This window comes from Pantherophis guttatus, chromosome 2, assembly GCF_059756535.1.
Source record: "Pantherophis guttatus breed Tessera chromosome 2, ASM5975653v1, whole genome shotgun sequence".
Lineage (NCBI taxonomy): Eukaryota > Metazoa > Chordata > Lepidosauria > Squamata > Colubridae > Pantherophis > Pantherophis guttatus.
In genome coordinates, this window is record NC_142064.1 from 170,380,652 (window position 1) to 170,408,441 (window position 27,790).

Sequence of the window (27,790 nt, forward strand, 5' to 3'; positions counted from 1 at the left end):
GTTTTAAGTCCATACGTTGTATCATTTTCTCCAACTATAATTTAATTTTATTCCAATAGTTCTTTGCTTCAGGGCATGCCCACCACATATGATAATATGAACCTGGTAACTGGTGGCATTTCTAACATTTAGCTGATTTGTTTTTAAACATTTTTGCCAATTTCTCAGGGGGCATATGCTATCTATAAAACATTTTATATTGATTCTCCTTATATGCAGTGGACATTGTTAATTTGTAATTCCTTTCCCATAATTGTTGCCATTTGTCTAAGTCAATTGAATGCATGTTGAAAACTAAAATATCAAGGGGTCTCAGTTTTCAATAAATATACTGTGTAGGAAATATTTCATCCATTTATGTGAAGATCATTTAAAAAATCATTTATATTGTTTTACAGCAAGGCTCTAACACAAAGAGGAAGACAAAAGAGAAAAAAGTAACATAGCAAAGAGTACGGGGGCTTATGATTAAGAACATTTAATTGTTTAGTTGTGGTATTTTATAAAATTGTCTAGAAGTCAAATACTCTGATGTTGACTTGTACTCTGACCAGCCAGGATTTTTAATTAGAATTGTTGAACAAATGCTGTGGCTTGGTTTACATATCATGCCAAACCATAATGGTGGGTTTACACATCACACTATGGCAGAAAAGAGCAAACCACATTGTAGCTTATTGTTCTGTGTGAACCAGCCCCCTGCTTTGTAAGCTTCAGCATGGAGCTTGCTAAACAGTTCTAGGTATTTTTTTTTCCACCTATATAATTTATTTTACTGAGAATGTATAAAATAGAGGATGTAGAAGCTAGATGTCTCTGGGCTGCAAAAGCAAAACATCATTGTACAATCTTCAGTCCCAGGAAATAAAAATACAGAAACTTCATTGCCCATATTTTCAAGTCTTCCTTCACACTAAAAGAAATGTGATGTTCTCAGAATGTTTGCCTCCACAGCAGATAGTAGATTCAGTGTATACAGTGGTGTTGGAATGCTTGTAAATCCTTATGAATGTTCAATATTTCTGCATAAATATGATCTAAAACATGATCTCCCTACAAGTCCTAAAATTAGATGAAGAGACCGCAATTACACAAATGTGTAAAAACATTATATTTGATCGTTTATCTATTGAGGAAAATTATCCAAAGCTGCATTGCTTTAAGGTAATTAAAAAATATTGAACATTCAGAAAGGTTCACAAAATTTTCAGCTGCACTTTAAGTGGAATTTTTTTTTTAGCTTTTTAGAACTTTAACACACTAGTTAGAAAAATAAGGAAGTGAATTTCCTTCCTTAAAATATCTTTGCTGATTTCTTCTTAACTGGAAGTTTATTTCACCTCTTGGGTAGGGTCGATTATTAAATCCAAGAAGCCTTGGCTTGCTGAAAAGTATTATTAGTAAGCCCTATATAAGGACAGTGGGGGTGTGGCTCTTACACACAAAAAGTGTGACTTGTGAAGCTATCCACTGTCCTCTGCAGCTAGCTGATCAACAAGACCCATGGCCAACAATGAACACATCACTATTCAAGCTCTTTGGAGCAGAAAAAGGCTTTTTGAACCTAAACTGATTTCCAGTGTAATAAATACAAGCCAAATCTAAGCTACACTCCCTTGCTGAAAGAAGTATTCAAATGTAACCCCAATAATATTAATAAATCCCTGAAAGATGGGAAGATTGTCGAATCACATTCAAATAACTATTAATCTATGTAGTTGCTGATGGCAGATATGCACAAGAATTCCCTTAGAATAGCAGGTTATTTACTTATTTGTTGCTGACATTCTACTACACAATGAACTCTGCATTTTAAAGGCCACATTATCTAAGATGGGATGAGGGAGAGATTCTCACAGATTGTTGCATTAAAAAAAGAAAGAAAGAAAGAAACATTAGCCCCCCTTCTCTCTTTCTTTGCATCTTACTTGCTCCCTCATCTTTATTAGGAAAGCGACTCACTTTCTTTTGTTGGGGCAACTTTTGTTCCTTGGTCTGGGACCCAGCCTTAAATTAAGTGTCAGCCTTATTACCAAACATATCTGCTCAGTGCTGTCGCTGCTCTGCCAACAGTTTACCAAGCAGCATTTTATCCCCTTCGGGAAGGCTGAGCAGCATGAAAAATATCCAGCCTGTTGTGTCAAAGTGGTTTTCCTCCATCCGCAGGCTTGAATTCCTTTGGTCTCTCTGAACCGCCTTGCTCTTGAGGACTCAAAGCTGCCAAGCCATGATGTCAAGCAGCCTTTTCTTTCCCTTCCCCCCTCAGTGCCCACATTCAGCTGTGTGGCTGTTTCTCTCTCCCCACCCCCAGCCTTCTGCAGCTGAAAAATCCCAGTTGATTCAAAAGGTTCAGGCCGTTCTGAGTGGCCCACATTAGCTGGGCATGTTTCCTTTCTACCAGATGAATGAAAGGGGCTCACAATACAGCTGCCTCCCACGGACACACTCTACACCAAAATGCAAGGCCCTGCCCAAACTGTAAGAGCCTGGGCAGCATAAATAGGATCACAATACAAGACTGTAATTATGCCAGAGATTTTCCAAATTCAGCTTGTCAATTGTACAACTTCTCAACTTCACTTTTAGGCTTCGTCGTCCCAACTATCATAGTTTAGGCTGGAAAGCAGCATCTACTCAAAGCTCTGGGGCAGAGAGTTATCCAAGAAGGTCTGAATGGACAATGAATGTCTTGCTTGCTGTTTCCTGGTTCACAGTCACCACATGCAAATCACTTTACCTCACCAACACTCTTTCTGCCAGGCCTCTGCTCCTTCTCCCCTTTCACCCTTGTATTAATTTGCAGTTAGTATAGAAAACAATATGCTTTTAACTAGAGGTAGCAATGTATTCAGGCTTGAAGAATTTTCTCCAAGACAGTCCACAATGGAGAGTCAGTGAAAGCAGATATATAGACTAAAACCATGTAAGGTTTGCCACTTTAAAAGCCTGACTGACAGGATTTCTGATTTCACAGAACTATAGATTTTAAGATTGGGAAAGGACATTGAGGACCATCTAGTCCAGTGTTGAAGGCGTGAAGAACCATTTAATGTAACACTGTTCCAATAAATCCAGCTTTCTCAATGTTTCATTGCATTGTGTTCAGTGTTTGTTTGTGTTCATTTTGGTGTGTGAGTTGTTAAGGGAGGCATGTATATTAAGAATATACTAAAGGGAAGTGTGATGGCAAAAAGTTTAGAAACCCTGATCTAACCCACCCTTCTGCCTAGTACAGCATTTAAAGGCAATTTCAAGCATAGGCAGGTATTCATTATTTCAGTCAGCACATTTTTTGTGATGGTGTGGTTGATATGACGGGAATGAAATATACTCATAGCCAAGTGGTCATTTTCTTGCCTATAATACATGCTACGACTGATAATCTATTCTTCTAAGAAATTCACACTGGATGCTTAGTATCTAGTTATTAAGCATGATGACAATAAGAAATTTGGTGAATGGACAGTGAAATACTTTTTTTTTTTTTGTATTGATGCAATAATTTTGAAAGTCTACAATGTTTTTCTTTCACCAGATATGAAGTGAGTCTGTGGTACTGGCAGCTTTCAACTTACAATCATTCATTTAGGGGTTGTTTAGTGAAGCTACAATGGCACTGAAATATTAGATTCTTACATCAAATTACTCCCCGATTTTAAATGCTTTTTTGATGTTTCTCCATAATCTGCACTGAATGGCTTAAATTGGTTTTTTCCCCCAGAGAACAAAGTTTTATATGAATGATTTAATATTTCCCGGTGTGTATGTAGATTTCTGTGTATACTGGCAGAACATCCTTTGTCCTCTCAATTACTAAGCCTGGTGAATGAACCCTACTGTTTGTTGGTATGCACACCTGTGCAAAGGGGAGGGAAGGCAAACTCCTGTTTTTGATGTAAGAGGCCCATTTGCTGATCTGAATAACCTCAACAATCCATTCACACCTTTGTCTTTCTTCTTTCAGGGTCTGAGGTCCCTTTTTTCCATGCCTTTGTTTTTACTTGACAAGTCACACATGTTCTGAATAGCTGCTCCAAGCCATTCAACATTTATATATGTGTGTCTGTGCTTGTGTGTTTGAAGGGGGAAAGAAGAGGAAAGAAGGCTGATAAGCTGGGACAAATTGAACAAAACAGACTTCTGATCTTTTTGGTCCTAAAAGCTTTACAGTTTCTTGGACACAGGTCATGATCCAGACAAGCGGCACTTCCAGAATTAAACTGCCCAGACCTCTTTTTTCTCCAGCAATGCTTTTCACAGCTTGTTCTCTTGTGTTGCTAAATTCTGTATCTTCCAAACACTGATTTGTTTGTTTATTTTTTTGACTTTATTTATTTATTTATTTGAACCATCTCACTTAGACATGACCAATTGAAAAAAAGAGGAAAACTGAAGGAGTGGTCTAGAGAGGATTGCACAAGTTTGCATATCACATACTTCACGTAGAAGAGAAAAACCAGTCTTTCCAATTATCCTATAACTCAGTAAATGAAATGAGACAGTAAACAACTTTCTTCTCCCAAGAAAAAGGCTTGGGGAAAAGTAAAGGAGGACCTTAAGGTTCCATTTTTCTTCCACTTCCGTGTTCCCAAATTGAGCTTGTAAATAGTCAATTGTGCATAAAAATAAGGCAGGTAGAATGGATGAGAACATTGTTGTAAATAAAGAAATGGGAATGTTGAGATTGATGCCCAGATAATCAACCATTCGGAATGGAAGGGTAGCTGCAGGAAGAAAAACATTTGTAGATCTCACAGATGATAAAAGATAGGAGTAATCCTGCAGTTTCTTTCTGTTGGGCATTGGTCTTATGATATACATACCTTTGCATGCTTTCCTGTGTGTGATGGGTTTGGTCATATCCCGATAGTAGCCTTCTTTACAATAGTGGCAGTGACGACCAGCTGTGTTGTGTCGGCAATTAAGGCAAACACCCCCACTCTTGCGACCAGATAATTTGTAGAGTTCCATGTTAAAACGACACCTTCTGGCATGCAGGTTGCAGTTACAAGCTGGAAGGAAGGAGGAAAAATAGAGGGGTAAAGTCTGGTGGTTCTCAGATACTGATAAATTTGGCATGAAATGGTACATTGTCTAGATATATTATCAGCAAATATGTATAAAATAGTAACAAGCCCCCAATTACTGGTCATCCATATTCTATAACATTGTATGTCAGCTTCGGCCCTGGAAGATACTTTAATAAAACTTTAATCAAAATGTTAGTCTTTTCTTGCTTTCTCTAAAAACTATCAAGAAAATAACACAAAAAAGTTTCCTTAAAGTGGTGCCCTTTGCAAATATGTTGGAGATTGCACAAATCCATGTCACGAATCTCTGACTCATCATTACCCGGCTTTATTAATCTGCTTTGGAACAGTGAAACTTTCAAATCCATTCTATTTTCCTAGGTTTAGTTCATGCTGCCAATGGGAAATAAAGGCATGACATTTACTTATTGTATTTGATAACTGATATTATTAATTCTTTGTTCTGAAATTGTAACACAATTTTTTAATGAATTCCTACCAATATAATGTGCATTCTCTCACTCAACTGTATCCAAAACTTCTGTTTCTGAAATTCTGTTTAGGGTGTTCACTTGCAAATTCTATACAGAACCTGAATCCATTACTATAAACCCCAGTATAACACATAAAACCATAATTTTGTTCTAAGTTTATATTTTAAGCAAATACATCGTAACAAGTTTACTTACATAAAGGATCAGGGAGATTTGAAAAAAAAACAAAACCCAGAGGGATATTCAGCACATTCATTTAAGAGCAGTTACTCCTGAAGTCTTCATTTTAAGCACTTCGTCAATTGCCAGCTATCTACTGAAACTTCTTCAGAAATCTACACTTTCAGGGGCTCAGAAGATTTTTGTCCTTCATGCTAAAATGAGGTCATATCCTTCCTTGCACCAAAAGGACAGTTTGATGTTCCTTTCCCTGAGAATGATCAGATACTGAAATCTGGTTTTGACTATTGTTCCAGGAGGCTCACGTCATGTCACTAATTATATTCTATGGATTCTAAGACTTCTGTATCATGGGAAGTAGCCAGGGATGGGATTCAGCCAGTTCGGACCAGTTTGGGCGAACTGGTAGCTCCGACGATCAGCTGAGAGCTAACCGGTTTCCTCCGATGATCAGCTGGGTCCGCCTGCCTGCCCCTGCACTATACCTACCTATATTTCCTTTGTTTAAAGCCCAACTGGTAGGCGCGGCAGAGGGAATTGCTGTGCCTCAGCTGTTTTACTCAATGGGGCTGCAGTAGAAGATAAGTTTTAGAGCTGTTTTCAAATGCACTGTGTGTGTGCGGAGCACTCAACGAACTGGTTGTTACACCGGTTGAATCCCATCACTGGAAATAGCTACCCATTTCTCATTCAGTCAGTTCTAGGCAGTTCAAGGATGCAGGGTCCTGTGGTCTGTAGTTCATTCCTTCTCAGATGAAAACAATACTCTAGCACAAACCCTGTTCTGGTCCAGTCCCTATTTCCCTGCTTGTCTGGCTGTGAATTCCTTTCCCATGGGATTCTCCGCAGAGATTAATTAGTTTATTATTAGAACTGCATCCAGTTCAAGCATGCCTCTCACTCAATGGTTATTTGTTGCTCTCCTTGTGTTAATGTTAACATTCCTTCCAGTTTCTCCCTGCTTTCATTTGTTCTAAAGCTGTTGACTTCAACCACAGTATGTCACAAACACATCCCTGTTTATTACAACTGTGTTTCCAACACAGCCAATTATCCAACTTGCAGAAAATATCAAACTATCTGCATGTCCCTGGTCCCCTCCTCCCTTCACTCCCCCATTTCTAATCCTGGTCTAGTTTGGAGGGCAGCAACAGTTTTATCACCAAAGTAACCATTAAGGAGCTATTTTACTGTGCCAAATCACTGGGGTTTTGTTGTGTCTGGGGTTCTGCCACCATTGTCCTATCACACATTACCACACATCTTAACTATTTTTGATCCAGAGCAGACACATACTGCTATTTATGTTCCACTTTTCTTCATGCACCTTTGTTTACAGAAACAAAGCTCTTCAAAGAAATATTGGATATTTTGCCTATATTTTGCATACATACAAAATATATTCTTTGAAACTGCAAACTCTAATTTCATCCAGAGGGGGATGGATTGGAAACCCATGTTTTTATCTTTTTGGAAAGCCCAGTTTCTAAATATCCTGTCCTTGGACTGAGCTGGCACTTAGCCAGCATTCACTGGCAATACAGTAACTGTTTTTAGCCTCTTAAGCTTAATGCTACCCAATAGGAGAAATGGCCTTAATGAGAAATACTTTCAACCTTTCCCCATTCATCTACATCCAGAAATAAAGGAGTGATGCTAATACACTTAATAAGAAAAAGGAGTAAAGATTAAAGGCTGATGGATGGTCAGGAGGAGTATGAAATGTCTGCTATTCATATCAGTGGAGAAAATGGAATGTGAAGTTGACCTTGTTCTTTAGCAGTTAAATCCTCTGGTATGATAAATAGTTTTTCTTCTGAACTTGGGCAGAGTATATATCAATAAATAGCTCACATAAAGGAAGACGAGCTGGAGTTGTAAGTCCTGACACCAGCTTATTCCTCAATCATAATGACGTGGGAAGAACTAATGTGGTAAAATATTATGCATGGAAAAGGTGTAACCCTTGATACTTAGTATTTGAAGATCGGTGTGGAACGATTTATCTAAAACATCTGAGAGCTGCTAACATTCACGGCAATGAAACTGCAATAAATGTCATTGTCATCTGTATTACATGGTTGGCAGGAATCACACAAGGAGTCAAAAATGACTTAATGGGATGTCATCAATCAATCAAATGTCAACTTTTCTGCACTGTTGCAGCATTACTGCTCCTCTATCAACATTTTTGCTGTCCTCCCTATCCCAGCATCATTGGCAGAACTAAGTGGGCATAGCGTGATTCAGAAGAAGGCAGCTTCCTATAATTTCTTTTTACATGTTTGGCTGGCTTCCTGAACAAAGGAAAATTCTTCCATTGCTACCTCGCAGCAGCACCCTAACTCTGCTGCCTATGGGTCCTTGTCACCATCTCATTCAGACCTTTTAATCTATCCTATTTAGCATAAATGAACGGGGGGGGGGGAGAGAGGTGTCCTTGATGCTCTCTTGGTTGTTTTCTTGGATATTTTATCAACCCCATGTATAGTATGGTTATAACTAAGCCACAGAATAGCAATTAAGATGTACTGAATAGTCAATGCTTGCAACTATCTGATTTTCGGAGATTAAAAAGCGATGGGGACTATCCATCATATTTAGCTAGTTAGTCCCTGAAGATTTTCATGGCATGTTTTTTTCAGAAGAGGTTTGTCCTTGTCTCCTTCCTAGTGCTGAGAGACACTGAGGCAGTGGTGAAATTCAAATTTTTTTTATTACTGGTTCTGTCGGTGTGGCTTGGTGGGCATGGCTTGGTGGGCTTGGCAGGGGAAGGATACTGCAAAATCTCCATTCCCACCCCACTCTGGGACCAGCCAGAGGTGGTATTTGCCAGTTCTCTGAACTACTCAAAATTTCCACTACTGGTTCTCCAGAACCTGTCAGAACCTGCTGGATTTCACCCCTGCACTGGGGTAAGGTCACCTAATTGCTTTGTTGCACAAGGTGGGACTGTAACTTTTCTGGTTTCCATTGTGGTGCCTTAATCTCTACACCAAACTGGCTCTGTCTATGATTATATCATTAGCACAAACTCTTTAAAATGTCTCTGCAGTAAGGGAGAAATGCTACCGGTGTGCACTGGTTCGAGTGAACCAGTAGCGGTGGTGACGGGTGGTTCGGAGAATTGGTAGCGGCGGCAGCATGAGGTTCCACCCATCCGACAGGATGTCGTTACTTCCTGGTTTTAACCAGGAAATAACCTGTTTTTTATCCTCTGCACATGCGCAGCAGGCATTGTGCATGTGCAAAGGATCCAAAATCGCATGTGACACGCTTGCATGCACTTCCGAACCGGTAGGGAAGGTAAGTAGATTTCACCCCTGTCCGTAGTGTATATTTTCTTGCAATGTATTCCTAATGTAATTGTCTCGTTTATCTCTGCTACAAGTGTAAGGATGCATAGTCAATACATCTGCAAGTTAAAAGCCTTCAGACTGAACTTACTATAAACAATGATCTTATTTTGGACTATAAAAACGTATCAAGAAATGATGTGAATTAATTCAGAAGATTTATAAAATCCCAGATTGATATTCCTGGGATAGTTTCTTATTAGCTGTACAATGTATATTTTACAAATGAGAATATACAAAGCTTTAATTTTTTCCCTGGAACTTGATTTGTCCTTTCAGAAATCACCATATTGCCTGACATAAACATGATCTTAATTTTAAGAAGATCCATACCAATGGGAAGAGAAGACAAAGAAAAAGAATCCTGTCCAATACCTAGTTTTTATAGTTTGAAACTTTATAATTTATTAAACTAAGTTTGCTACCTCCAGCTGAAATCAATCTTGCTGACTTTTTCCTCCAATATGTGAACATGATAAATGTACATATGCTTATGCATATATTTACTGCAACATGTAAACATGAATAAATAAATAGTGCTATGTAGGAGTGTATATATACCTGCCAGATTCCCCAAAAAGGCACAGCAAAAATAATAATGAGTATATTAATGGAACAATAACCAAAATTAATTGCTGGTAAATAGATTTATACCTTTATTTACATCTTTAATAGCTCTTATCTCCATATATCAACTCATAGCAAAGGAATGGATTCAGTGGTGGGTTGCCCCCAGTTTGCACCGGTTCTATAGAATCACTAGTAAAACCGGCAGGAGGCTCCGCCCACCGACCCCGACATCATGAAAACCCTTCTGCGCATGCGCAAAAGAGCACGAGTGTGCGTGAGTGAAGCGAGTGCGCGTGTGGCCCACTGCAAACTGGTAGTAAAGGTAAATAGAACCCACCCGAGTGGATTGATACAAATCTCTGAAAATTCTCATACTTAAAATTGTATGACATTATCTCAAACATATACCATGTTTCCCCGAAAATAAGACCCACCCCAAAAATAAGCCTGGAGATATGGGCGTGGCCAGCACGAGCAGCAGCAAGCACGTGGGGGCGGACAGTGTCTGGCAGCAGCCGCAGCCCACCAGCCCCTTGGCACAGCACAAATACTGATAAGTCAAAGCATGTAGGCAGAGTCACGGGGGAGAAGACAGTCAAGCCGGACGTGCTGTGCGGCTACCTGACTCACGGGAGGCTTGCGGGAAGCTTGCGCAGTGCCACCAGCAGCAGGCGTGAGGGATGGGGGAGGCAGGCAAATCACTCCATTCCCAAGTGCCCCATAGACAACCAAACACTTTTCATCTAGACGGAGAAATAATGGAGATTCAAAGCTTTGTGTACTTGCAAAGAGGACAGTTTGAAACAGAGCAATTAGCTCTGTTTCAAGGTGTCCCTTTTGCAAGCAGATGTAGCTTCATCTCCCTCTGGACAAAAAGTGTTTGGGAAGCTACCACAGGCCCCGCCCTCTCCATCCCACTGTCTGCTTGCCAGCAGCCTCAATCGGGGCCAAGCTCTCGGCATGCCCCAGCCTCTACCTGCCCTGCAAGAGAACGAAGAGCCCCTGCAAGGCCAGCAGCAGCATGGGCAACCATTTGGTGGCCAGCACAGCACCCACCGCAGCTGAGAAGTGTCATAGCAGCAAGTGGGCCAGCAGGCAGGGGAGTGGAGGCCAGGGCATGCAGAGAGCTTGGTCCATTGCAGCAGTGGGCAAGCAGACAGTGGGACAGAAAGGGTGGAGCCAGCGGTAGCTCCGCTTCCACTCCCATCAGCCCCCATGCTCAGCACCTCCTACACTTAAAAAAAAAGACCACCCCCAAAATAAGCCTGAGTGCTTATTTTCAATCCCAAAAGAAAAAAAGACCGGGTCTATTTTCGGAGAAACACGGGTATGTAATATTTACCATTAGAATATTGCTTAGATTATTTCCAGAAAGTAACCAATTATTATAGAAGAATGAATGTGCATATGAAGTCATCAATGCCTGGAGCTAGACTTATTATAAATAGGAATTGATTAATTAACAATACTTAACTTCCTTATTTAGAATGAAGTGAACTTTTTATCTTTCAAGGTTTCAAGGGATGGCAATTTAACAAAGTCATCTACATTGGTGCAAAACTCAAGCCTTGGAAGATAAAAAGCTCACCTCATTCTAAAGAGAGAAGTTAAGTATTATGAATGAATAAGTGGCAGGATAGTCCTCAGGGGAAGAAACCGAAGGACGTCTTTGTCTGCCTTTGTTATTGAACTCAGAAAACATATGGGAAACAAAAGAAGACAATCCTCATCATCAAAAAGATGGGTGTGTTTTTTTTCATCCAGTTGAAGCGACAGAGCCATAACTTTCTATCTGATGGATTTCCTGCAAGAGAAACTGCACACAGTGTGAGCATTTTGGGGGCACTTACCAGGTCCTCCTCCCGATGCCCATGAATCAGCTGCTTGATGTGCCAGACATGCTAACAGAGGCTTGACAGACTACAGCTCTTGGGAAGGCCTAGGTTCTCCTCGGAGGCAGAACTGGCTCCGGGGAATAGTTGGCAGGTCCAGCTACTTGTTTCTACCCAACAGAGCAAAACCAAGTATTTGTGCTGCTGTGATGTAGCTTGGCCTGAGATGCTTGATCCTCAGTTTCCAAGGTGGGGTTTCGGGGTGGGGGAGGATAAGGCTCATTCAGGGGGCTGATCCTCCCGCTGTGAAAGTGTGTGCATGGGGCGGGAGTCTCAGGAGGCAGGGAGACTGGTGAACAATGAAAACCATTATGTGGGTTTTATGCTTTTCCTCAGGCATCTTCTGCGGCTGATTATTGGAGAAAAAAGGCCAGCCGTTCACTGTGCTGGGGCAACTCCTCTATGCTTAACTTTTTTGTGTGTTTTCCTCATGCTCATTCATAGGCTCCCCTTGCCTCATGCAAAAGGTGCCGGATCACACTGCGTATATCAGCTACAGATTGAGTTTTCTGTCCCACAAGGAAAAGAAATGACTTGCTTATCTTTGGAGTGCTATAAGCACTTCCCTTAAGATTTCAATGGTAAGCCAGACTGTGCTTTAGATAGGTAAAATTGTGAAAAATAATTATTGTTTTTGCTTATCCACTGTACTAATAAAACCAGGAGGACAAAGGACTAATAATAAAGTTAGAGCTTTTTCCCCCCTTTGCACTTCTGTTGAAATGCATATCCTGCTTGCTGATTGCTTCAATTTCATCTGATAAGTCACTTTAATATATTTACTCTGGAAAACCGTGACAGTTTTAAGGCAACTGTATTCAATCCAGCAATGGGTTTCTTATACGTGATGTTGTAAGATATGAGGTAGGTTATAATGTGAATCAGATTTTAAAGGAAAAAATAGTTCATGCTTAATATGAATCCGTTGTTAGAAGGGTAAATTTATGAATGCCTCAAAATGAAACAGGAGTGCACTGAAATCTAAATAGAAACTGTAAAATAGAAAGGTGGTAGACCCTTCCTATAGCCCACATCAGAAAGTAATAGACAAAGTAGTTTAGCACCAGGTTTATGACTGCACCAAGACAAGAAATAGTTGGAGCTGTTCATACTTTGATCTCTCAGCAGCTTTTTCCCTTGGCACTGTGATTGTGCAGCCCCCATTTTATTTATTAGGATTTATATGCTGCCTTTCAAGGCATCATTCATAGCACTCCCTTCTCCAATTTTTCTCTTTAACAACACAGGAAGGTTGGGCTAAGAAAGAATGATGGCCCAGAGTAGGGGTGTCAAACTGGCAGCCCGCAGACTGGATGCATAGGCCATGTCCACCCCAGCTCCACAAAAGGAAAAAAACGTCACAAAACATCACATGACAGCAATGCTTGTCGTGAGTTTGAGACCCGTGGTCCAGGATATCCCCTGAACTTAACAGCTAAAGATGGTCTTGAACTTGGGTCTCCCTGATCCTGGCCCAATGCCTTAACCAATACAGCACATTGTATTACATACACCTACAGTAATGAAATTATGGCTAATGAAACCCTGCTTTATGGCTGTTCCTGATTTTCTCTGCCAGAAAATTGAGTTCACTGCAGATTTCTTCCCTTAAGATTTCAATGGTAAGCCAGACTGTGCTGTACTAAGGAATCAACCAGTCCAAGTTCAGAAGTCAAATTAAACCCAATGGCATATAACTTGTCCGTCAACCGATCTTGGGTCTGGGGATTTCATTTCATCTACTATTACCTCTGAATAAGAGAAAGCAGAAATATTCATTCCACCCCCCACCCCACTAGAATGAAACTAGTGATCAAAATGTAAAGAGAACCTCGGGGAATAGAATCTCAAGTTTTCGAATGAAAAATCTCTCACACAAACACACCTGCATGCTTTTCAAAAATGCAATTACGTCATGCAGCCATCTTATTCCTGACCTTGAAATTTAGAATTAAAGAATGAGTGTTTGGATCCTTATGTTCAGAATCATTCATGAGGTGGGTTGCAGCCTCTTGAGAATTCAAATAATATACTAAGAGCACTTACCAAGAGAGAGTTGTATTTGAACCTATTAATACAAATACAAAGATCCATATTTCATTCCTTGGAAATTCAACGGATTTGTAAAAAATCTACTCAGCTACACCCACATGCAGAGCAGCTCGTCAGCTCATTTCATTCCACTTCAGACAGATAGTGAATACAGATTGTCTGCAGCTTTGTATTTTGTAGTTGAGAGAGAATGCTTGCAATGTCTCACATGTTAATGAGAACCCATTAAGGAAATTTAGGGAGGAGTATGTCAGTGCAATGTTACCCAGATCCAGAATCTTTTAAGCAAATGATTCCATTCACTGGGGGTTCAATATAAAAATAAATTAGCTGTTCTGCATGCCACTGAATATAGATTAATTCTATGTTCTATGTATTATTATATGCTTTTCAAACAATTCTACAAGGAAATAATAGATTATTTGTCATCATAAAACAAAATACACTATGACACCAATATGACTGAAATATATAACAGCATTATTTCTGAACCAGCAGATATTTTTAAACAGGGAGTCCTTCTTTTCGCTTAATTACATATGGGAAGTAATGATATGAGACATCACTTGGCTCAGAATATCACTTTACAGTTTCTAGGTCATTAATCTTTTTTGATAATAGGATTCCCATGGTTTTTCTAAATCTTTTACTGGTGGAAACACCAGTAATTGTGTTGTTTTTTTATTTCCACTTTCGCACAGAAAAACAAGACATTGGATTGGTATCTAGTTTGTTACTGGCAGATATGAAGGGGAAGGAGTCTGGTCTGAAAACTGCAGGCTTGTTGGGGAAGGCTGAAAGGGACATGGATTTGAAATACTCAGAATTGATAAAACTGGTGAATGATGAACTGGACTTTCTTAAGAAGATTGATGGAGATTGGGGAATGAACTTACTGTATCTAACTGGAAAACATGTGTTAAGAGATGTTGCATTTCAACCTGTTGGAGGTTTTTTTGAACAAGAAATGCTGTAGAGATAACTAAAATGGAGACCTTTTTGTGGGGGAATGAGATCCAATTGTTGGGAAACATCCTGGTTAAAATTTTATGTAAAAGCCTTATTATTAAGACTCAATCGAGGATATTTGATCCTGGATGGAGCAGAGACAAATGTGGTCATTTATGGTAGATTAGAAGCCATCATGGACTTTCTGCAAATGAAATAAAACAATAGATTGTAAACAGAGGGCTTTGAAGTTTAACTAGGTTATTGGCCTTACCTTTTAAATATGCTTTATATAACATACTGTAAATAGAGTAGTAGAAGCTCATAAACTTCTGGAAGCTGTGTTAATCTCACTGGCCTTTATTTTCCAATTATCCCCATTATTAAAATGCCTAAGATAGGTTTTCATTTTTACTGATGCCTTAGAGATGGAGGCTGAAGGTGATTTAAGTGAGGGTTTCTCAAGCCAGCCAGAAAATTTGTGGCTGAATCTAGCAGGGATGTCAAACTGGCGACCTGCGGGCCGGATGCATCACATGCAGATCACACCCACCCCAGCTCCAAGAAGGGAAAAAAACATTGCAAAATGTCACCTGACAGCTACTTGATGCCACAAGTTTGACACCCGTGATCTAGAGGAATCAGGATCAGATTGTAGCATTGTTCAGATCCCTACTTTTGGAATGGAGTTTCTCCAGTATATTATTAGGAATTTTTTAAAAAAACTAATTGTTGTGTAGACCTATATAATTTATAGGAAAGGGCACTTCAAAATTCTGAAAGCCACAAGAAGAAGTAGCAAAATAAAAATCATGTTGAGTCGTCTTCTTGTCTCTGTGAGTGCACCTATACATGAAATTATAGTAAATAATCTGGCAAGTCTGAAGTTCCAAAATGTAGTTTGGCATATATGCCTTTCAATTAATAGTCAAGAAAGCACCAGCAAATGGCCCATAAGAAATAGTTCAAGGGTGAACAGCCCTACAAAAACCAACACAGAAGGATACAGGAGGGAAGGCCAGTGTCTTAGGAGTCTAACTCTGGCATATTGGGTGTTAAAATCAGCAGACCTCCCTTCCTTTTCTTTTGTTTACCATCTTCAAAAGGAAATCAGCCTTGGATCCAGCTTGTCAGGCCTAGGGTTTGCTTTCAAACATTAAACAGGTGTGAAGAGCTTGTTTGGTCCCTGTTTGCTCAGATATGCTATTGCCCCTTGAGAATGGTTGACAGAGTGTGCTTTTGTGAACAGGGGCTGCCTGACCCTTTAGCAAACACAGACAGCTTCTTATGCCCAGAGGCATTATCAGAAGAGATCTGAGAGAGAAAGGCGGCCAATGGCTTGTTTGACTGACACCCTGGCCAGAGTTATCGCCAACATGCCTAGCATTGCAGGGAGGTGTCAGGGCAAGTCTTGGGTCAGGGCAAACACCTTGCAGCTGCTGGGATGTTTCACGGGAGAGTCAAGACAGCCACCAACAGGCAATATATTCATCAGGGAGGTCACCACCTGGCTTGTGCTGAAGGAGGCTAGCTGCTAAGGCTTTTTTCTGACACTTTTCATTACAATAAGGTGCTAGTCTAAGCATGTTGCCCTATAGGTGCTGTATCTCATGCTATGCGTTTCTTTTTTCTTCTCTACTCTGAAAAAGGGCAGAATCATCATGTCACAACAAAAGAAATGCAACTTATCAGCAGGGGCTTATGCTGCAATTATTCTCTTGTAATCTGATTTGCGGATTGTTAATCTTACACCTGACAAATGTTGAAATTGGCAAAGACTCAATGTGAATTTGCATCAAGTGGGACTTCAGAACAACATTAAGTAAATTCAGACTAATTTTGATTTACCCTTCTGCTTTTTTAAAATATCCAGAATGTAGTGTATTGCAGTTTTCAAATTACTTTGAGAGAAGGAAAGCTGATGCAAAGTATGTCAATGTTAGTTTCTAAACTTATGCAAGCCCTACTGTATCTCTTCAATAACTATACATGCAACTACAAAGTGGTTTTATATGAATCGCCTCCTATGCTTATTTGAACATTCTGTCCAAAACGTTCTGTTTGTATTTCACAGAATTCGGTTAATGTTCCTGAAGTAGAAGGTCTCATATTTTAAGACATGGATTAGGTGGCATTTCTGAGAATTCCTGGGTGATGTCATCTTTCTATATTCCTAATGCTGTGCAGTATTCATATTAATTAGTTATATCAGATAAAACATAGGTGTCAAACTCGCGGTGCCACGTTGCTGTCACGTGTCATGACATTTTCCCCTTTGTGGAGCTGAGGTGGGCGTGGCCTGCACATGACGCATCCGACCCATGGGCCGTGAGTTTGACACCCCTGAAAGGATATGTTGCCATCATTAAGATTTGACTGGATAACTTATTCTTCTATGGGAGAGTATTTAATTAAAGTAACAGCAATTAGAACTATACTAAGACCTAAAGTGAGAAATAACTGTAGGTCTTTAATAGGGCTTTAGGGGATACTGAAAGTGATGGTAGTAACTGGATATCATAAGTAGAAATGGATTGTTTCTATCTGTCCCATCAGGAGAAGCATGCTCTGGTTCTTTCCATTAAACAATGTCATAAGACTTTCTCTTCTTAAAATGAATTTCATACCCCAAAATGTATCTCCAAATTAAATGATGTGGCTCTTTTTTCTTTCAAGGGACAAATAAATACGATCGCAAAAAGAAAAGCTACAGAATTACCCTACATCCTTAATTCATCCTTTCTAACAATTTTTCAAACATGACTCTGGAACATGAGTCTAAGGGCTGGAACATGTGGCTTCCTCAGAAAATATTCCCTTAAAGGTAAGGCATCTTCAAGACAAGAGTGTCTCTATTGACTTAAAACAATCCAGTTGAGCTTAATTTTACTCCCAGAACAAACTAACTTTTGATCCAATTTCTTCTTTCTGCCACAGCTTTTAAACTCCTTTATCTTTGTTCAGTTTTATTTAGTGGTATGAGCCCAAACTTTCATATTTGTGCTCTCTAATAATAATAATGTCAATTTCTTTGACATTAACCATGCATTGTAGCGCAAAGCTAATGGGGAATGCTCAATTCATTCTACCCCCAAGAGAGATAGGAGGCTGAGAATGGGGAATTTTATCAAGATTATGTACTGTAATAGAGCCTAAATTTCTCTGCCCTGGACTGTTTAGAAGCTTCAGTTCCTTGCCAACAAAAACAACAGCAGCAACAACAAAGTCAGGGATAGAAAGAAAGTGTGGCAAAATGGGCAGAGAAAAGAGCAGATGGATGCCCTTTGCAGCGGTTGTTGAGAAACTGGGATGGGAAGAGAGGGAAACATAGACTGAAAGAGACTCTTTTGCTCTATGATGTAACAGCAGTTGGATTCCCCCAGAGCAGGCCAGCAAGATTTATATCAGAGTCATTTAATTAGTTTATTGCAGGCAATTAGCTCCAGCACTTAGGCTGCCCCTCAGGGCAGCTTAAGCAAAGCAGGAAGATAGGGAGTGTTGGCTGGTGCTCAGTGGAAGCTTTGTTTTCCCCAAGCAAACTCTAGGTGAAGGAAAATTCTACGCTCCCCTTAAAGTAAAGCAGGCTGGAATCAGCAGATAATCAAAGGAAATATGAAGCTGATATGACACTGGAGTTTTTAAAATATATGGTGAGTATAGAAATTAATTTTAAAAATAAAAGAGTAATAGCAGCAATAAAATAACACATCTGATCTTTCTGAATCACAAGCAATTTTTCTAGAGATTTTCAGTTCAGGAAGTGTCTACATAGATTACATGAAGCAAATGTTCACCCTATGCAAACGATGAAGCTTTCTTCTTTTACATTTGTGATTAGGAGTTGGTGAATAGGGAAAAGGGATTTCACAAGGTTGGCATATTCTTGGCATCTTTTCACCTGTTGCTTATTTGTATTATTCTGCGACAGCCAAAAATCGTGACGGTACTTTTCTCCCAAATGTTTAATATTAGTGTGTGCTTAAATATATGTTGTGCTGTTCTTGATGGGACTGTACTTTTTATTGACTATCGGGGGTTTGGTTCCTTAGCATCTGCTATCAATTGGTCAACCTCACAGCTTCATGTTTTGTCAAAGTGGCCCCAGTGTAACTTTTGTGTGTGCCTTTGAATTTAGTATTGGCAACTGCCTGGAATTTTCAGAGAAAACTCTCTGCAGTTTTCTTGGCAAGATTTTCAGAAGAAATCTGCCCTTCCCATCTTTTAAGGGTTGAGAGAGTGATTGGTCCATAGTCACCCAATTGGTTTGATCCCTAAGGCAGGACTAGAACTTACATTCTCCCGGTTTCTAGATTGATGCCTTAACCACTATGTCAGTCTGGCTATGTAACTTAAAATACATTTATAATATTTCACACATAGTTTAAAAACTGTAATGGCAAGTCTATGATAAACAGTAGAACTAAAAATAAATGGGTAAGGTATTTGATATTTAAAGCTTTGCATGTGTTGTTATTTATCAGTCCAAATTAAGTAAAAACACTGGACCCTACTGGGGTGATAAATGCTAAAACTAGAGCATTTGATCTCTATCTTTTCAAAAGCCCAAGGCAGGAAATCCTTAGGACCAATAGGATTCTTCCCATTCTTTTTTGTTGTTGTTGTTGTTCAACTATCTTTTGCTCTTTCTTCAGGAACAGCTTGAAAAGGACCTTACATATGCATAGACCTTTCAGTGAGAGTGATTCTCATTGCAAAGTTCAGCCAAGTGCGGACTGAACAGAAGAACTTTGCAGATCAAAGTAAGGCCAGGGAGTTGTGGGAGAGGATCTGCCTCCCTTACTTCTATATTTCTCAGTTGGGTTGTATGAGTTGGAACTCTGCCACAAGCAGCCAGACAAATTATCCCTGTTGGGGAAATGACACAAGACCACCTACAGTGCTAGTTCTTGTGAGCATGTGTCTGCACAGTGCCATCGGTATTCTGAATAACAAGCAGTTTGAGCAGATTGATGGGGCCCCTCAACATATCAAAAAAAAAACCCTCCTCCCTCACTTCCTAGGGAAGCCCAGAGTTCACAAATCATAAACTTCCTAATAGGCCTAATCTGGCTCCATACCCATTGAATCCTATCTGGGTTCTCCATTATTTATAGACAATGTTAACAGCTATCTGATAGTTGATGATATAAATTCTGTCACAAAAGCCAAACAAGCCATCTTCAAGACAAGATCATTTTCGTATTCTGGCCTATTTTAACTTTTATTTTCCATCTAAGATTTTATTTTATACCACTGGGAGAGTGTATTGAGAAAATATTTCCTGAAGAGTGGGAGAGAGGCAAATTTTCTTTTCCTGCCATGGGGATGTTTTTAATAACATCAATTGTCTGTAAAAAGTTTTCTGACCTCAAAACAACTCCATGTTCAGTGCATTCTTTCCCAGCCACAAACCCAGTAAGAATTTCTTCAGAGAAGAAAGATGCTTTCAGCAACAAATTGTCAATAAACCAAAGAAAAATACTTCTAGTTTCCCCTTTTGACTTCAGTGGAATTGTGTAAGTATGAGACTTTGTTGTTGATGATGGTGATGATGAAAATGATAGTGTATCTGTTATTCCAAAGCTTTTTCAGAAATCATATCCATTCAAATTACTTATTTGATGATATTACTCTCTACTCTCTATGTATGAAGAACATTGTAATTTGTAAGGCATTGTAAGGCATTAGTATTTGCTTGCCAATTCAAAACCAGGCAAAATTTTTGTTATTAATTAAATTAAAACATCTCTTTCCTTGAACTGCTAGTTTTTCATCTGAGCTTTCTTTTCCAAAAAGAAATGTTCAGGATTCACCATTTTACCATTTTTTTACATGCAGAAACTAGAGTGCATGATAAGCATATTCTGTCTCTAAGTAAAACCTGTCATCTATTTCTTTCTTCAAAAAATAGTTGGTGTTTCATTCCGGTGAATGGGCAAATCATCAGGGGAGATAAGCTTGTACTTCATTGGCTATTTTTTTTCCTGTCAACCATTGCTTGAAGAATTTCTCAACAACTCTAAAGTTAGTATGGGGATATTTGTAACATGACTCCCAGAATTTAACAATAGGATGATGTTTCCAGTTTTTGTCTTCTGATTCCCAAAGGCTAGGTGTCACTCCACTATCAAATATTTTAAGAATGGGTTTTTAATATATACTGAATGAAAATGCTTAGTGAATTCCAAGTTTTCATTTTTATATCTTCTGTTTATTATTTAAATTTTGCTTTTTACAGTCAAGATACAGTACATGTAATTTCTAACTAAATCTATTTTTTAATTTTAAATTACAATTCTGTTTCTTAGGTCTCACATTTATACAAGTTGCAGCTTACAGAATTTTGTGCCTGATATGGTCTGGATTTTTTTTTTTTTTTTGGCTAAAGCAGGTATTCTGTATGTATCACTAATATCTGGTAGTGTCCATATTCAATTTTTTTTTATAGATGATAGAGATGATCAGGGGTGGGTCTACTTACCTTTACTACTGGTTCGCAATGGGGCCACGTGCATGTGCGAGTGAAGCTAGCGCACGCGCACACTCTTCTGTGCAAGTACAGAAGCTTCTGCACATGCGCAGAATTTTCATGACGTCAGGGTCAGTGGGCGGAGTCTCCCGCCAGTTTTACTACCGGTTCTATAGAACCGGTGAGAACCGGGGGCAACCCATCACCGGAGATGATAGATAGACAGATGATAGATGGTAGACAGATAGATAGACAGATAGATAGATAGATAGAGACAGACAGACAGACAAACAGACAGGCAGATAGACATTCAGACAGACAGATAGATAGATATGTTTATATAGGATGTGTGTGTGTGCGCGCGCGCATGGAAAGAGAGAGGAGGGAGGGAGGGAGAGGGGGAGGAACAAGGGAGGAAGGAGGGAGGGAGGGTTGGAACTGGAAAAATACAATTTGTGGAAGAAAGATGTGCAAGGATTCCATCCACCCCCCGTCAACCACTTCCCTGATTCAAACCATCCTGTTCAAGTTACTTCCACATAGTATAGTACATAGTATATTCTACTACAGTGGAATTCCAAGCACATTATGAGGCTGCTTTTTATTACAAACAATAGCCATGTTATGTGCAATAAAAGAATAAATGAAGGCTAACGTATTTTTGATATTACACGGTTCTCTATCTACGACTCTTCTTAACTAGTACCAAGTGAGAAATTAAAAAGTTACTTGACAAATATGTTTAGAGTCTATGATTTTATTTAAAAGGGTATGATTATTAAGAAATGCAGTTGCCAATATTTTTTTATTGGCAGATATTTCTTAAATACTTAAATACTATTTTTTTTTATCATTGTGAATATTTCACACTATTAAATGATCTCTAGTTTCCCTGGCAAGACACTTCCAGTCCCGAGATCTGATTATTGGATTTAATAAAATTTCTAACTATAAAGCAATCCCAGTTTTATTTCTGCAACTCTGTTATTCCAGAGAGAGGTGATGGACTGGTACTATTTTAGTGAAGCTAATAAAATTAAACTTCAGTTGCAAGCATACATTATTGAACAGCTACAAACAATGAATTTTCTGCTCTTGAATCTGCTATGTGCTTAGATTTATCCCATAAACCTCTTTACCGCAGGCTGAGATCAAAAGCATTTGAGCTCTGTTTACAAATAGCTCTCGGAAAACACACAGTGTACTGCTTACTGTTTACCATTTTTCTTAACACTCAGTAGATTGTACTTATTTCCTTCCTAATGCTGTTGTGAATTTCATGCCAGGTTTCCAAACTATAGGAGTGAGAAGCAGGGGTGAAATCTACTTACCTTCCGTACCTGTTCGGAAGTGCATGTGCAAACCCTTCTGCGCATGCGCAGAGGGTAAAAAACAGGTTACTTCCTGGTTAAAACCAGGAAGTAATGATGACCAGGTGGGTGGGCAGAGCCTCACGCTGCCATCACTACTGGTTCTCCAAACCACCCACCGCCATCGCTACGGGTTCGGCTGAACCGGACCGAACCGGTAGCATTTCACCCGTGGTGAGAAGTGAATAACAGAAAAAATAAAAATAAAAAACAAAAACAAAGATGAAAACGCCTTGCTGACACTTCAGAGAGATGGTAAAATATTTTGATACTTGGAAGGTGTCAAAATATTTAATCAAAGTAAGGATAGGGATTTTATCTGCCCCGGACTCCTCCACATACAACAGCAGGAAACAATTTGGCATTGCTTAACGCATTGTAAGCCGCCCTGAGTCTCCGGAGAAGGGCAGCATATAAATCAAATTTAAAAAAAAAAATGGTCCATAATTTTTTTTTTTCCTTAACCACTCAATAATTACATCAGAAGTTTTGCAGTTTCAGTAGGGAAACCCTTGGGGAATTACAAAGACAGCAAAGGGAACACGGACCTCAGTACTGAACAATGGAAGGTATTGCTAGGTTTGGAGGAGGCGGGAGAAGAATGGATCAGGTGTAAAGGAATGTGTAGCCAAAACAGTTGTAAAATTGCTAGGACAAATGCACGTATTGTGTCACTTCTATTTAAAATCCTAAAATCCAGATCTGTCTACAAAGCAATGATTACAAGAAATGAAAAACTAATAGTTTTACCCATAAAATGATGAGAGATCAAAAGAAATTGAATACAACAGTCCCCACCCCCCCCGAAGGTCAAGGTAATCACAACATAATGAACACTTAAATGGCAAATAGAAGGAAACCCCCCCAACATATTTTAATATCTTAAAGCTAAAGCAATGTGTGGACTGGAAATACTGAGTTCATTTATTCTGTTTATTTAATCTGACACTTCATCCATTTTTTTCATTAGTTTGTCATGCTTGTAGCATTGTGATTCTTTTACTAGACCTGCTCTTGTTTACAGCATATGATTTGTGAACTAGACAATGCACATAAGCCTTAGTGTCCTACAGATCAATTTTGAATTCAACTACCATAATCCCTGGCTATACAAAGGGCACCAGGAAGACAGATTAGGATACAGCTAAAATAAAATTAACAGGGTTTCCAATAATGTTTTTTTCTTATTATTTAGACATAAAATACTGTAGTACACTTCAACATTAGAAAAAACAAATGTCACTGTGTGCACTGGATAAAAATAATAGAATAGTAACCATAGAGATGCTTCCTAGATATCCTTCTAGAGGAAAATCTAATTTTGGAGTAATGTGAGACACGTTTATGAGGAACATAAATCTTACTCAGCAAGTGAGAAGGAGAATGTGAAATGGATTGGTGTATCATGGTGGGGTGAGAATTCTTTCTCTTTGAATTCTTATGAGCTGCAGTAATTCAAAAAATTATCTGAGATATAATATGGGGGCATCAGACAAATAACACGATACTACCAGTAACCTTGTTAAATTACATCTGATAATTTATTTACTTCTAAACTTCCTGTTTTGTACTCTTAATATATGCATGATACTGATGCTTTGATTTACATTCTGATTCCCAATTATCCAACTACCAGTATAACTCTCCAATTTGTATTCCTTTCCAAATTTCAAGCTAATGCCATAGACTCCTGCAGTTATAAGGTTAGGAAGAATGTAACTTTTCTGTAGTCTGAGGTATGTACTCAGTGATATCTAAACACCATAACAGACACTGTATTTTGTTTAGTATTCTATCAGCAGAAATCGGAATGAGCATAAGGTAGTTCACCTGAGATACTTACATGATAGATATGAAGGTAGATAACAATCAGATAAGATTGTTTGCAGGGTAGTGGAGAAAGGTAATACCTGATCAGATCATCAGGTATTTGCTGATCTATACAAGAGAAGTTTTAGCACAGTGTAATACGCACATTTTTTTTCTATCTGAATGGAGTTTATTTTGAAAGATAACCTCTATAATTTCCAACTTCCAATCAATCATTTACTTAGGATTATAAACTCAAATTCTACAAATACAGTATGCCTGATATAACTGACTACTGATAATGTCCCATACTCAAAACATGCCCCACCAGCAATTCAGCACTATCTGAATGCATACTGTTATTATTATTCTTGCTGATTATAATTTAAATAGCATTTTCAATCTGCAAAAGTATTTACAATACATCACTTGGTTGTATTTAGTACCATCACTATCATAATTTACTACCAGACTACAAATGGACTATATGTTCAGATCACTGTTAAAATAATCATGGTTTATTAACACAAAAGGAGATCATTTTTCTACATACTGTGATACATATATATTATTTCATAGATCCTGATTTATGAGATTTAAATTCATCTAGGAAAAACTGTGGATTATCTCACATTTAAATTCAGGCTTTGATACATTTTTTTTGTTCTATTTGCATGCAATCAATACTGAATTTCACCAATCATTTCTCTCAAACTAAAACAAAATGATAAGAAATGTATATTAATTTATTCAGAAAAGAAATCCAAATCCTGATATATGTTGTCTTAGCTTTTCTGATATTAGCAATAGTGTATTGTCACTCTAGATGTCTAAGCAATCCATTCTCCCCAAGCAGCTTCTTGTGAGTTGCCTCCAGTTCTAAGTTTTCTTTCTCATCTACCTCCCACCACCTAGAAATTGTCATCGGCTTCCCCATCTCACAATGAATATTGGCCAGAACAAACAAGACCTCACATTAGGAGCAGTTATGTGCTGTCTACTCATAGCTCTGCTTTAAGTGAAAACAAATATAGTATACAATTTGTGTACAATTTATACAATTTGAATACAATTGTCCATATGTGACATGGAAAGTTGGAAACCTTATTTCACAAATTTTCTTTCTCTCCCCATTTCCTCATTGTATCCTAGGCTCCATACAGTTTGGGATGCAATATAAAGGACTTTTAGAGGGCATTTTTATTGATTGTTTGTAAGCTGCCTGCAATCACCTTTGGTGAGATTGGCAGCATGGAAATTTAATAAATAAATAAAATATCTGGCAGACTTGCAAAATTGCATGTAGTTGGCAATACCCTAGCAAATGCTATATACAGTACATTAAGTGTTGTTATATCTTCAGTTAAGCATTTGAGCTGGTGCTAAATTTCCCAAACCATTAGTTCTCTCTACCTCTCATCCACCACCCTTATTTTGCTCAGGCTCCCTATTTCCTATTTCAACTAATATTTCTATTTCAAACATTAGTCCTGGGAATAAGAAATAAGTAATTGTAAATGTAAGAAAGAAGTGAGAACAGTCAACCAATGGAACAGCTTGCCTCCAGAAGTTGTGGGAGCTTCATCGCTGGAGGCTTTCAGGAAAAGATTGGACTACCATTTGTCAGAAATGGTGAAGGGTCTCCTACTTGGGCAGGAGGGGTGGACTAAATGATCTACAAGGTCCCTCTGTTAATCTAATTTAATCGTTGACCTTTGGGATCCAAAGTAGTGGAGATATATTCACCCTCCATCACTGTTTCACCACTGAACTGTGGACACTGTATCCATTATTTTGGAGAGATGCTGTAGAGACCAGCACGTTTGCAAAAATAGTACAATCTTGGGAGGGGCAGAAAAAGAGTTTCCTAGATTAATGAAATAAGAATTCTGGAAACTTCAAGAAACTCATCTGTTTATTGATAAAGCAGACTGGAGAACTAGAGGGCAGAGCCCAAAATATTACTCTGAAATGAAATTTACCATTTTAAGATTGATTAACACCTAAAGAACATTACAATATCCTGGAATACAAAGAAATAAAAACGCAGCCTCTCTAGACCATCTTGAGAGATACTGGGTGTGGCAGGCATTTAGAAAGATTATCTCACATATTGTAGAGTATCTGGAAAACAGAAACATCACTCCCAATTTCCTAAACTAAACTAAACTGATCACTATTTTCTTCTGCTCAGTTGTTAATTGATGAACATTTATAAATGGAACAAAAGGTATATATCTGGCAAAGATAATATGTTTCTATTTACCAATGTGTGATATCCAAAGAACAGTCAGAAAATGTCTTTTACATAATCGAAAGTACTTCTAAGGGTTTTAGTTCTTCAAGAGGTGAGCAAACACTCCTCAAGTGAAATAATCTTTTTATCTAATTTGTCCCATCCAGATAAATTATAGGCCAAAGTGCTCTATGATGATTGTTACTTTAGAAATATAGTTTGACTTTACTGACATATGCTGATAAACTGAGCTTCAGATGATCATCATCATTACCTAATCTGACCGGATAAGTAAAACATAGTTTCATTAATAATACAACCTTAACACTGAGTAGCATTCAGAAATTAGAATTTCTAGGTCTTGAAAGGATACTGTAGGTTTTCATTCAAAGCCAAATTTATTCTTTTGGATTTCTAAGTCAGCAACTATAAATATTCTATCTGCATTGCAGAATCAAACCTAGGATCACCTTAAATAGTATTCATCAATCTCATATAACATTCTGGAGAAATAATGTGAATATATTTATAAGAAACCCAGATTTTGAAAACCCCAGAAAGTAGTAGTTATTTTTGCATTAAACCTCTCCAGGGTACTGCATCCCTAATTTCACCTTTACAAAGCCCTAGCAATTATTATTGATGAATTGAAATGTTCCTGGGAAATTGGTGTTAATTGTTGTCTCGTTTTATTAGCTATATTAATAGCCATTCTTAGGCAAATGTGGTACTTCATTTGGAATAAAAACATTCCAGCTCCTTGAGTCACCAGTGAGATAGAAAAGGATCGAACAGAAGGCTCACGCAGTCACACATCATTTCTTATTTCAAATGTGGTATGGGGCACAAAAGGAGTAAATAATATCAGTCTCTGAGCCCATGCCTTATCAATGATAATTTTAAAAACAAGTAAGAAAAGTAGCTCAGATTAACAGCTTCCAAATCCCACCTGCTGTTTCAGGGTATTTTTCTCCTTAATAGGCTTCTGGTTTCCCCAAATCCTACACTCCCCAGGAACCACCCCTTTCTGGGCGACCATTCATAAGCCCCAGGATCACACCGGCATAAGAAAAAGTCCCTGGAGAGTCCATCCTGTGATTTAAAGGACAATCTGTCAGCAAGTCTGTTTCAGTATAAATGCCTGCCTGGTGACGAAGGGAAGAGCTGGGACTTCCTGCAAGCTTGACATCCGAGGGGAGGATGATCTGCACAATACATTCCAGCTAATGCATGAAATGACCTGTTGGTCACAGAAAGCCTGAACTGTTCAATGGCCTCCTGTAGGGACTCATCCAAATCTGCCATTAGGCTGCCATTCTGATATAGTTCTTTTTAACATCTAGGTCCCCTACTGAGCTTTTTCTTCAAACGGAAGCAAGGCTGT

The 27,790-nt window shown here is 38.6% G+C and overlaps 1 protein-coding gene across 2 annotated transcripts in view; it reads right to left on the reverse strand.

Moving 5' to 3' along the window:
* NTN1 (netrin 1) overlaps positions 1 to 27,790 on the reverse strand; it is a 129,481-nt gene that overhangs the window by 55,862 nt on the left and 45,829 nt on the right. For both annotated transcript variants that reach the window (XM_034408066.3, XM_034408049.3), the window contains exon 3: positions 4,824 to 5,012. In XM_034408066.3, coding sequence (XP_034263957.1) covers positions 4,824 to 5,012 — 189 coding nt within the window. The remainder of the gene's footprint in view (positions 1 to 4,823; positions 5,013 to 27,790) is intronic.